This window comes from Echeneis naucrates, chromosome 19 (genome assembly GCF_900963305.1).
Source record: "Echeneis naucrates chromosome 19, fEcheNa1.1, whole genome shotgun sequence".
NCBI classification, from domain to species: Eukaryota; Metazoa; Chordata; class Actinopteri; order Carangiformes; family Echeneidae; genus Echeneis; species Echeneis naucrates.
The window spans coordinates 304,784-317,419 of record NC_042529.1 but is presented as its reverse complement, the minus strand read 5'-3'; the positions used below and the strand labels follow the sequence as shown (position 1 = coordinate 317,419).

General features: G+C 48.4%; 1 protein-coding gene across 8 annotated transcripts in view; it reads left to right on the top strand.

The window, feature by feature from the left end:
- Positions 1-12,636, top strand: part of ankfn1a (ankyrin repeat and fibronectin type III domain containing 1a) — a 36,493-nt gene that overhangs the window by 21,874 nt on the left and 1,983 nt on the right. For 7 of the 8 annotated variants that reach the window (XM_029527071.1, XM_029527069.1, XM_029527065.1 and 4 more), the window contains 16 exons: positions 650-860; positions 2,481-2,675; positions 2,922-3,035; positions 3,227-3,324; positions 3,980-4,070; positions 5,461-5,568; positions 7,336-7,435; positions 7,527-7,659; positions 7,799-7,915; positions 8,257-8,472; positions 8,558-8,724; positions 9,065-9,233; positions 9,289-9,484; positions 9,569-9,735; positions 11,999-12,227; positions 12,301-12,493. In XM_029527071.1, the coding sequence (XP_029382931.1) occupies positions 650-860; positions 2,481-2,675; positions 2,922-3,035; positions 3,227-3,324; positions 3,980-4,070; positions 5,461-5,568; positions 7,336-7,435; positions 7,527-7,659; positions 7,799-7,915; positions 8,257-8,472; positions 8,558-8,724; positions 9,065-9,233; positions 9,289-9,484; positions 9,569-9,735; positions 11,999-12,227; positions 12,301-12,493 (2,504 nt within the window). The remainder of the gene's footprint in view (positions 1-649; positions 861-2,480; positions 2,676-2,921; positions 3,036-3,226; positions 3,325-3,979; positions 4,071-5,460; positions 5,569-7,335; positions 7,436-7,526; positions 7,660-7,798; positions 7,916-8,256; positions 8,473-8,557; positions 8,725-9,064; positions 9,234-9,288; positions 9,485-9,568; positions 9,736-11,998; positions 12,228-12,300; positions 12,494-12,636) is intronic. The other variant, XM_029527070.1, reaches the window with a different exon arrangement.

The following is a 12,636-nucleotide window of genomic DNA, read 5'->3' as shown; positions in this document are numbered from 1 at the left end:
TCTCTTCTGAAGATTTTGTAGCAATCCGTCTACTCTGAGGTGGATCCTGTTTATGTCCTCGTAAAGATTCTGTTCTGTCTCTGGACTGAACACTTCTTTATTTTCAGTTAACGTTAAGTTCTTCCCTGTGGCCCTTTGACCTTTAATGGATCAGCCCCACAGTCGTGTTCAGCAGGTGTTTATGGTCAGGTGTGAGGGCTGTAGGGAAACCCTGTTTCTGAACAAACGGATCAATGATGATTTCATTGGGACCTTCACTAATCCTGTTACCAGGACGTCCTCAGGGCCTGCACCCCTGTCCCTTCATTTGTCATGTATTTGATTCGATCTCCGAGCCGCCACCGCCTGCAGAGCTTTCTCTCTCTGACATCATGAGACTGTCAACATGTCTCACCCACACATCAGTGAACGGTCAGAGCTGAGGCGATGCTCAGTGCCATCAAAGTGTCAAAGGGAAACAGTGACATCATCATGACGTCACTGACACAGGAACTCATTTACAGCTGACAGGACTTCATGTAAACAGATAGAGATTCAGTCAATTCAGTCAGCTGATTCTAGCTTCCTGTCCATCATGTGATTTGTAGTTTTTCTGAACAGTGAGAGTGATTTTTGCCACCATGGTGACCGTGGACAATTGTCTCTCCAGACCATGCAGGGCACTGACTGTATCTTTGAGGCGGTGGAGCAGCAGGACCTGGACACGGTGCAGATTCTTCTGTTCCAGTTCTCGGCCGAGGAGCTGGACCTGAACACCCCCAACAGCCAGGGCCTGACGCCACTAGACATTGCCATTATGACCAACAACACGCCCATTGCCAAGCTGCTGCTGAAGGCCGGTGGCAAGGAGAGTCCCCACTGTGAGTACGCCACCGTTGGCCCCACCCCTCCGCTGGGTGGGGTTAGGGCCAATGGTTCTTTCATTCATTTTACATGTTGGCATTGTACTACGGCGACATCAGAAGATGAGTTTAATTAAACAGCAGAAGAAGAGACAAGTTAAATATGTTTAAGTGAGTTACATTTACATTAACTGAACAATCTACATACATACTATTTGTATATATATAAACATCCTCTGTACTGCGTGTGTGTGTCCTGTAGTGTGAGTGATGCTGAGATTCAGACAGGGCCTGTGTTTGTGTCTGCTGCCAGGTCTGGGTCTCCTCTACCTGGACCTGAATGAGCCTGCTATCCCCTCCACCCCCCCCCCCCCCCCACACACACACACACACAGTTTTTCCCTCCATCAGTCCCCCTGTTGTCTCCTATAAACTCAACAAAGACAGGTGGTTCTTACCTTACCGTTGAAACCCCCATTAGCCACTGTGTGCGTGTGTGTGTGTGTGTGTGTGAGAAACAGTGGCCACTTTACAGCAGTGGGGCCTCCTGCATGACTCCCCACTGAACAGCTTTAACAAGGTTTGTCGTTTAATGGTTTAACTTTCCCAATGATGCATGTAACGCCGGGGCAATTACAGCTAAGTGATTTATTGTGCTGCGGGCCGCGGCGGCGAGCTCTCTCCAAACAGCGGCCTGGACTCTGGGCGGCGGTACAATCCCATCCTTGTAAACAAACACAGAGTAAACAGAGCTGCTGTTTTCCCTCCTGGGGCCTGCTGCTCTCTGTTTATGTCATTCCTCAAGTGCCAAGTAAATCAGTCAGCCGGGGCCTGACAGCCAAAGTGTGTGTCTGTATGTGTGTGTTAACATGTCTTTCTGAACATGGGCTCTGGTTAGGGTGCTTTTGGTTTCCATACTTCTCCACACAGTGTGTGTGTGTGTGTGAAGCTCTGATTTAAGTAAAAGTTTTATGTTTAACTCCAGAATGAAATCAGATGAAGAAACAAAAAATAAAAACTAGAATAAAACACACTGTGATATTGTAATTTGTCTGGTCTGCGTGTGTGTGTTGTGTGACAGTATTTTGTTTCTTCGTGCGTTAATCTGAGCTCACCTACATTGGCTGTGTGTTAATTTACAAGGCCCCTTGGGGCCCCTGAGGACTGGGGGGGGGGGTGTCTATATTTAGACACCTCCCACCACTTCAGTCAGACAATGTGGTCCTGTGTGAGCTCTCCACCCCGACATTGCAGCATGTTAATTTACATCCTCTTCAATTAGCCGCCGTTAGCAGTTTGCTGTTGACACCTCAAGGTTTCAAACATGGCTGCTGCTGACCGCCCAACTCTGTTCAATTTATGTTTATGCAAGTCATGATCTTTCTGCCACAACATGACAGAACTTAATTTAAAAGTTTCCACTTCCATTTCAGACAGGGTTTTTAAAACACAAGACAAAGTAAATGTATATGTAATGATAACGAACAGAAAACAAATTCAGATTATAGAACAAAGTGAAGATGCTTTAAATTGATGCACATTATTTAAAATGAAAGTGAAACATAAATCTGTGCTTGCCGTGACATTGATGCTCTCAGGTCGCCCATCATCTGACATAGTGTGTGTTTTGTGTTGCAGTTGTGAGTGTGGAGAGTCGGGAGGCTCACCTGAGCTCTCTGGTGGTTGAGGCGGAGCAGCGGGCAGCCGACCTGGCGGCTCAGGCTCAAAGGGACGGCCTCTCTCTGGAGGCCTGTCACAAGCACAAACAGCTGAGAGCCTGGGAGTGGAGGAGCAAACTGTACAAACGCATGAAGGCCGGATTCCAGCACGCACGTGAGTCTGGGCCGCGAAGGGAAACAAATTCTCTAAATCTGATGATTCCTCGCCCTCAGCAGAAGGAACAGCACTTGAAGGTTAAAATCTCCTGTCTGACATTTTCAGACCAATCAATAACCAACAGCTCAACAGTCACAGCTCCACCTCACTGCCAGTAGATGATGCCATTGTTTATTATTATTTATCTGGGAGAGACTTCCTTTTTTTGTTGATGTTCTGGGTCCTCCCCCTGCCCCTGCTCAGGTGCCCCAGAGGCCCCGTCTGTGGTCCGTCTGAGCGTGAGCAGTAGCACCACGCTGACCGTCACCTTCCAGGAGCCGCAGTGTCTCAACTCAACTGTAGTGACCAAATACAGAGGTACACCCAGACAAAGAAGGTCCCAGAGGTTTTGGGATCTGGTTGGTCTCTAACTGTCTCTGTCTGTCCTGAGACCCCGGGGCCCTGAGCACCCTGAGCGTCAATTTTCTTCCTTCAAGATGAACAATTGATTTGTAATGGAAAAATTAGCTTTTTGTTCACCCTGTGTGTTTGTGTGTGTCTCTGTGTAGTGGAGTGGAGCTGTCTGAAGGATTTCTCTTTGCTTGCTGGAGAGCTGGTGTTGGATAATCTGCAGACGCTGAAGTTCACCATCAGCAGCCTGACGACGGTGAGAACCGATGCTTTAATCATTATGACACTCCTGCTTGCATCGTTTGCATTGTTAGCACAGCAGAACGTGTTGCATGAAGGCTAATTCACATGCTGGCTGGTTAGAGCTTACAAATAAAAAAAAATAAAATTTCACCAAGCTCACAAAAAGGTGCACAAACACAACAAACAACATGGTTCAGGTCTCCAGTTTAAAGTAGAACAATCAAGAGATTGAGACAAAAAGACTCACAGCAAATTGACTTCATTTAGTCCAAACTGTCCTGATGATAAAGAACACACAGACGTGTTGGTCAAGGACGTTTTGTTCCTGCAGCAGAATAAATCCAGCTCTGACGGTAGAACAGTTTGAGGAATGTTGGTCTTATTTCATAAATGCTCCAGCACTTTGAATCATCTGAATAAACTGCAGAGCTGAAGGCGACCAAACAAGGTCGGACCTGGAACATTTCTTTCTCCTAATGAAAGAATGTATATTGCCTAAGAACAGAACTTATATTACTTCTCTTGTCTTCATTTTGAAGGTTGATATCCATAAGAAGATCTGTTTGTCACTTCAGATACATCTCCTCGACCTTTAGACTCTGACGTTAGTCCTCTTAGGACAAACCTCTCAACTTGTCTTTTAGTAATGGAATGTTTTTTACCTTCAGGGTCGGCTCTACTATGTTCGAGTGTCGGCCTACAACATGAAGGGTTGGGGTCCGCCTGCCTCTTCCCTCCCTCCATCTGCAGCTCCTTCTAGTGAGTTTGTTTCTTCTACCTCAACGGCCTCTCTGGTGTAAACTGATGAACCGAGTTACTTCAGATCTGGACTGGATCTGACTCTCTGACACAAGTCACATCTCTACGTCGGACGCTCCTATTGGCTCCGGTTGGTAATGTCACAGCCAGTCAGCGTCTGTGGATCAGTCCTGTATGTTTCTGAAGTTGGTCTGAGTTTATTGTGTTGACAGAATAAAGACAGAGAGACATGGACAATCAGATATTTAGAGCATTAGAGGCTTTGGAGCTGATTTTATTATGAAAAACGTGAAATATTGAGCTGGCTGATGCTGCAGACTGGTGTTGTGTGTTCATTGATAATGTTGTTGAAATCCGTTCAATATTAAGCATCAGCAGCCTGATGGTGATGAGGATGATGAAGATGATGGTGGTGATGAAGGTGATGGTGATGATGATGAGGATGATCATGGTGATGAGAATGATGAAAATTGTGATGATGGTGGTGATGAGGATGATGAAGATTGTGATGATGATGGTGCCGAGGATGATGAAGATGATGATGGTGCTGAGGATGATGAAAATGATGGTGCTGAGGATGATGAAGATGATGGTGATGAGGATGATGAAAATTTGTGATGATGATGGTGATGAGGATGATGAAGATTGTGATGATGGTGATGGTGATGGTGATGAGGATGATGATGCTGATGGTGATGATGAAGATTGTGAAGATGAGGATGAGGATGATGAAGATTGTGATGATGGTGATGGTGATGAGGATGATGATGGTGATGCTGATGATGAAGATTGTGAAGATGAGGATGAGGATGATGAAGATTGTGATGATGGTGATGGTGATGCTAATGATGAGGATGATGAAGATTGTGATGATGGTGATGCTGATGCTGATAATGAAGATTGTGAAGATGAGGATGCTGATGCTGATAATGAAGATTGTGAAGATGAGGATGGTGATGATGACAATGTGAGATGTTTTCTACTGGTTGGTCATGAGCTGTGAGTCAGCTGTGAATCATCTGGATGTTGTGTCCTGAGGTCCTCGGGGCAGAACATCAGTTCCATCTCTCCGTCACGACTCCCTTTCTCTCTGCACTCGAGTGTTTGAGCCTTGAGCTGTGCATTTGTCTGGTTTTGTATGGATGTCTGTGTTTGTGTGCGTGGGTGTTTGCTTTAAAGAGATAGAAAAGACAACGCAGAGTGAGAGCATGACTACACCACTAATCCTGTTGAAATACATCAGCAGCAGCTGAGATATTTCAGTGTGACAGTTGATCATCATCATCATTCCCCTCTCCAGAGTCAGTAACACTTCAGAGAAAAAAATCCAGTTATTTAAATAAGAGAAGGGTCTGTCCTCTCAGCCTCTGTCCTGTTCTTGTCTCCTCAGATTGGAGGGACAGTGATGGTCGGGAGCCTAGGAGGCGGGGCCACATCGAGGCCATGGAGCGTCTACTGCAGCAGGTCCGAGCGACACACACACACTACTGCTGTGGAGGTGAGTCCTGGGAGGTGGAGCTAAACACAGGTTAGCTCACCAGATCTCTGCAGAACAAAGAACAACAAAGAAAGACCCAGGGGTTCAAAGCCAGACACACTTCTAACCACTGTACCACCGTCATACTGCGATGGTAGGGCCACTGCTGGGGGCGGAGTCAGAGGAAACGGCAACATTTACACGGAGTTGACCACGTTCAGAGGAACAGTAACAGAAAGTTCACATTCATAAAACACACAAAAACACATACAATACATATAAACACACGTTATACGAAAACTTACACACACAGTCCGTCACGGTCCTGATGTGAGATGGCATCTTCATGTACATCATCCCAAATGCACAACCAGGCGAGAGACAAACGCTCAACAACACAGAGGAGGAAGCGGTAGTGCTGCCAGGGATACTGTTTGTTCTGATCCAGGACCGCTACAGTCCCTGAGGCAGATTCAGTTCTCCAGAAGTCTACAATGTTCTGATCCTTCAAAGACTGAAATTAAAATAGTCGGCCTGTGGAGGATTTTATGTCACCAGCAGTTCCCATCTTCACCGCTGGATTAAAAAGTGCAGCTCTTGTTGCCTAGCAACCTTGACAACATGCAACTTTTCCAGAAAGTGAAACGGCGACATTTAACAGAGCAATCCTTGTTTTTGTCACTCAGCCTCTTCACTTTGTCCCAGGAAGAGCTTTCCCAGCCGTGGACCTCTCTGCACCCCCGTCAGATGGAAAGGTGGTCGCCTCATTAATCAGCTCCAATCATGATCTTCGCTCGCTCCAACCTAAACTCATTTCTTTATTTACCCAGAGAGCCGTGCAGCACGGCACAGAAGGCTGCAGAGCTCTTGTCATATTATCCACTTGTCAGAGTCAGTTAGCCTCCAGCACCGCTAACACACTGAGACTTTATACAGCAGCCTGAGCCGTCACTGACATAACAGCTCGCACAGAGAGTGTGTGTGAGTGTGTGTTTTCATCAGGCTGCTGCTGAATGGCCTTTTGAAAACACTCAGTGTTCAGGAGTTTCTCCGACTGGCCATTGCAGCTCTGGTTGTGTTATGATTTGGAGGCGGTGGGAAGGTAAAGGTCGTCCTGCAACATGTAAGGAACTTCATCACCGTGAGGCCGAGGACAGCTTCACTCCAACAGACTCACAAAGACCAGGTTTAAAGATGAGAGAGTTGCAGCAGACGAGCAGAACAGTGACGCACAAACAGACACACAAACCAAAAACATCAACACTCCCAGCAGGCGCCTGCAGGACCAGGACTGAGGGTCAGGTGACATCACAGTATGACCTTTGATTTGTCAGCGGTCTCTGTAACTGAAAGAGATAAAACAAGACACACAAGGCTCCCCACCTGATGGGGAGGAGCCTGTAACAGGTACAGAGTCATCAGATCTGTACTCTATGTGATGCTGTCTGATCTCAGGGGCAGAATAGGCCCCTCCCCCTCCCTTCATCATGTGGTCTGTCCGTCAGCGTCAGTCTGCCGCCTGTTTACACAACATAATTATGGGACGCTTAATTAGCCACAGTAACGAGGGGGGCTGCGGTCTGGAGATTGGCATCACTCAGCAAAGAAAGAATGAAGGAGATAAGACTCAGACTCTGATAGACAACACAGGAGAATGACTTGACCCCTCTGACCTCATAAACAATAAACACACACTGGAGGTGTTTGAAACACAATAAACTACGACCACTGACTCCTTCCTCCTCTCCTTCCTCTTTCCTTCTTCTTCTCCTTTCTCTTCCTCCTCAGACACTTCGAAACTTCTGAACCCAAGCAGGAAGCAGTCAGTGTCCAGGAGTCTCAAGCATCTCTTCAACTCCTCCAACAAGTTTGTAAAGACACTGAAAAGGTTTGTGTTATGTCTGTCTCTGCGTTGGGGGCGTGTCTATAATGACATCACGTGCCACCTTCCCAGCTTGAACCACCATTCGTGTCTGCAGGGGGATTTACTTGGCTGCCGTCTTCTACCACAAGGACAGTTTACTGGTGACAGCAGAGGACCAGATTCCCATTGTGGAGGTGGACGACTCCTACAGCAGCTCCCTCATGCAGGACTTCCTCTGGTTCACCAAGGTACTGTTATCTCCGTGACACCAACCATCAAATAATGACTGAGTCAGCAGGGGTGGGATCAGACCATAGTAGACAACTGACTGAGATGGAGACAATGCCATCAACACATCACGACGGCCGTCCCACTGTGTCTCTGCAGCTGTCCTGTATGTGGGAGGACGTCCGGTGGCTGAGACAGAGCATGTCGGTGTCCATGTCCTCGTCCTCCACCCTGCAGGCCAGGCACAAGATGCTGACTGCCGCTGGACAGATGCAGGTTGGGACCACAAACCTCCAGATCTGGACCCATACTGATTTGATCCAGCTGTGATGAGTTGTGCCCTTTTACACCAGTTTGTCTGTGAGCATCTGAATCTAATAACTGAAGACTAGGTGTTCCTGTCAGCCTACGTCAAAATAAAATACAGGCCTGACCTCCACAATAAAATCACCACAGCTCCAGATAAATAGATTGATAGATTTAAGGATAAATAAGAAATCCTCTGGTCAATAGATCAATAAACAAATAGAAAATAAATCAATAAATCATCTCTCTCTGCAGCTTGTTTGTGTGTTTAATGATTTGCTGGTCTTTAACTTGTTGTCCACTCCCTGCAGAACCTCCTGGGGACGCACAACCTGGGCCGGGTCCACTACGAGCCCATTAAGGATCGCCATGGCAACGTGCTGCTGGTGACGATCCGCGACACAGAGAGTCAGCACTCGCTGTTCAGCGGGAAGTGGATGCAGGTGACCAAACTGCAGAGCCAGAGGAAGTCGTTGTCCACGCCCGAGGAGCCGTACGCCCTCGACATCCTTATCATCACCATACAGGTGACGAAGGGGCGGAGCCCAGCCAGACGGTGGTCACTCTGATGAGGCGCTGCCTGACAGTCTGTGTCTTTATCTCCGTCTCCAGGATATTCTAGCGTACCAGCGGCGCAGCACTCACCGCCTGGCCCCTGGACTCTACCTGGGCTACCTGAAGCTCAGCAGCTCGGTAGACCAGATCAGAGTCCTGGTGTCCCAGAGAACCCCCAACATGCTCTGTCACAGCCGCATACGTGACAATGCCAATGTCTCCAGGTACACACACACACACACACACACACACAAACATCTTTGGATACACCTGTGGACACACAACTCCCACCTGTAGACTCACAGCTGTTGTCACCTGTCAACACAGCTCAGAGAGTTGTGCAGGCAACATCTCTCGTGTGTGTGTTATGTTAGGTCCAATCTGATTGGCTCAGAGCACAGGGACAGGTAAAGGTACTTCAACCCTTTGGCCTCTTGTCACAAGAATTTCTGGATGCTGCACAGCGCTGCATTCCCATTGCACACAGATTGGAAAGTGTGAAGTGAGACACTGTGTGTGTGTGTGTGTGTGTGTGTGTGTGTGTGTGGGGGGTTGTGTGTCCAGGGAGGAGTGGGACTGGATCCAGACTCTGTCGGCTGTAGGACAGAAGGACCACACCAAGGACAGTGAGGGGGCAGGGCAAATAGCAGAAAGCCATGCCCCCTTGTTGTACTACGAGCTGCAGACAGCGATCAAGTCCTTGCTCAAGCACATGAACCTACCTCTGCACCAGGTACACAACACAGACAGCAGGTACACAGGGAAGTGATGTACCACTTAGTAGTCAGTGTGTGTCTTTGTGTATCTGTGTGCAGGCCTGTCACTTCCGTCTCTACAGTCAGGAAGTGGTGGAGCTGGGTCATGGCGTTTCCTTCCTGCTGCTGCTGCCGGCGGCAGATGACGTTTGCTCCGCCCCCGGACAGTCCAACCCCTACAGCCCCCTGACAGGCTTCCTGCACCTCCCTCTGCAGATGTTTGAACTGGGTACACACACGCTGAGAAACAGAGAGACATAATCTCTTTCCTCTTTCCTCTCTCCTCACTCTTCTCCCTCTCTTCTCTCCTCAGTTCATTTCTGCTCTTATAAAGAGAAGTTCATCAGCCTGTATTGCCGTCTGTCCTCTGTCCTGGACCTGGACGCCCTGATTACCCAGCAGGCACTGCGGGAGGCCATCACTGACAGTGAGGTGTCCACAGCCAAACAGAGACATCAGCTCATCCTGGACTACATCCAGGTGAAGAGCACACAGGTTTACCCAGCATGCATTTAACATTTCAGAATTAGACTGTCAGCAGAGGGAAGTTCAGCTCTTACAATCTTCATCATCCTCTTAAGTTTTTCCAACTGATGTGTCACTGTGATTTAAGCACTAAAGTCACAGTCTGGGCCTTCATGTTTAGTCTGGATATTCAGGTTTGATCTGGATCATCAGATTTCAATCTGGACCTTCAGATACAGTCTGCATCTTCAGGTTCAGTCTGGACCTCCATTCTGGTCCATCTATGAAGAATGAAGGTGGTAAGAGAACAAAGTCTTTTTGAGTCGAATAGAATCAGCTGATTCTGAATGTGGAGAGTTTTAAAAGTAAACAAAAAGAGATGAAAAACAGAAAGCTCTTGAAGGGTTGAACTTCTTCTCTGTCCAGGTCTGAAACTGAAATCACAACCATAGAAGCACACACACTTATACGTGTGTGTGTGTGTGTGTGTGTGGATGATGATGATGTGATGGGTTCTAATTGTTCGGTTTGTTTAGACTCGTCTAGCTCCACATGTGGCTCAATGATTTGCTGCCCACATCAGGATATTCCATCTGTCTGATACCAGTTCCAGGTTCAGACCTGAAAACCACCTCAGTCTGTTGTCATGTCAAGTTTCAGATCTCAGTCTCCTCCTCTTCGTCACGCTGGTTTAGATAAAGACCTTCAGAGGTGATGAGGTCTGAGAAGCTCAGAGTCCAGGACCCACCACACCTGACAAAACCGGAACCTTCAACGTGAATACGAGGAGTCAGGAAGAGAAGAGGACTTCCTGGCCTGAGGGACCTGACATCAAACTGTCAGATCCCTCAGGCCATCTGAACCTTCAGACCTTCAGACCATCAGACCTTCAGACCGTCTGGACCTTCAGACCTTCAGACCTTCAGACCATCAGTGCGTCTGGACCCTCAGACCCTCAGACCTTCAGACCCTCAGACCATCAGACCCTCAGACCTTCAGACCTTCAGACCATCAGTGCGTCTGGACCCTCAGACCCTCAGACCTTCAGACCCTCAGACCATCAGACCCTCAGACCCTCAGACCCTCAGACCTTCAGACCTTCAGACCATCAGACCTTCAGACCGTCTGGACCTTCAGACCTTCAGACCTTCAGACCATCAGTGCGTCTGGACCCTCAGACCCTCAGACCTTCAGACCCTCAGACCATCAGACCCTCAGACCATCAGACCCTCAGACCCTCAGACCATCAGACCCTCAGACCCTCAGACCATCAGACCCTCAGACCCTCAGACCATCAGACCCTCAGACCTTCAGACCCTCAGACCCTCAGATCTTCAGACCCTCAGATCTTCAGACCCTCAGACCCTCAGACCATCAGACCCTCAGACCCTCAGACCATCAGACCCTCAGACCCTCAGATCTTCAGACCCTCAGATCTTCAGACCCTCAGACCATCAGACCCTCAGACCCTCAGACCCTAGTTCTATGAAGTAAACACTGAAAGCCTCATATCAGCTGAGTCCCGGTCTAGGTCTATAGTGAAGACCAGACTGTCCCAGTCCTCTTGGACTACAAGACTCCAGCAGGTGGGTCCTTCCTCATCTGCCAGGATTTGTAGAAAAAACAAGGACCTGAAAATACCAAGCAAGTTATGTTATAAGCTGAGAATGCGTGACATCCCATCATGTGTGTCCTCAGCAACTGTGACACACCAGGATGAGCGTTTGTGAGGAGCCTCTCTGTGGGACGAGCAGGAGCCTCCTCCATGTTTTTCTCTTGCTCGTCGTCGCAGCCTCTGCATTCTTTCCAGCGGCGTCATCCCTACTGTGTGTTCTCCATGTCAGTTGGTTAATTGCTGCTTAAAGTTTGTCACGCTTCATTCTCTTCAAAACCAAACACACAGACCCACACAGACACTTTCACTGATGATACATGTCACTCCCTGTTTCCAGCCTGATTTAATGCACAGGAGGACCTTTGACCTCAGACACACACTGATGAATCCAGAGATCAACGCTGTTTGTGTTGGTAAATGAATAGATCAAAGTCTCCTCCCCCCAGGACATCACTGTCCGTGACTTGCTGGTCACCCCATTTCATCGTTTATCTTTGAGGCTGCCGTCTGAATAACGGATCGAGCGTACACCGCATAAAATAAACCTGGAAGCTACAAGGTCTTCGTAGGCAACGCTGATTTGGTGTCATTAGCTCCGGGTCACTCCACACAATCAAACACTGGACACACAACATACTGAGTCTTTGTGTTCTTCTTCTGTAGCAATTGGATGAGATGCGTCGTGACCTCAGGTGGATCACAGACGCCCTGCAGTACGCCCGTTACAAGCAGCCTCGGGGCGGCGTCCCCATCACCTGCCTGGTGGACGCCAGCGCTCCGGAGAGCGACTCAGGCCAACAGAAGACTGACTCCACGTCTTCGACCATGGACTACCTGCCGACACCATCTCCTTCCCCTTCCCCCGAGCTGCGCCGGAGGAAGGCCATCAGTGGTGAGCCTCGTGCTGTCTGAGCTCAGGCCGGCCGTACACCCACAGGTCTTCTGATACTCTGCCCATCTTTCAGACTCCCTGCTGGGCTCAGATGAAGACGGCTCCTCTGAGGTCTTTCTGCCCACCGACAGCGACTACGACTCCAGTGATGCCCTGAGCCCCCGTGAGCTTGACCTGCTCTACTCACCCCAACAGGATCTATCCCAGCAGGCTTTGTACTCACTGGGCGGCAGCGCCCCAGATGTGCTGCAAATCCATGAGCTCAGGTGAGTTTTGCCAGTTTTCCCTTTTGGCTTTTATTGTTTACACACATTTTAAAATCTGAGCTGAAATCGTAGATCAAATTAAATCAGATCATTTAGATTCATCAGCTATCAAAATGAAATCAGAAGATGATGATGATGTGTTT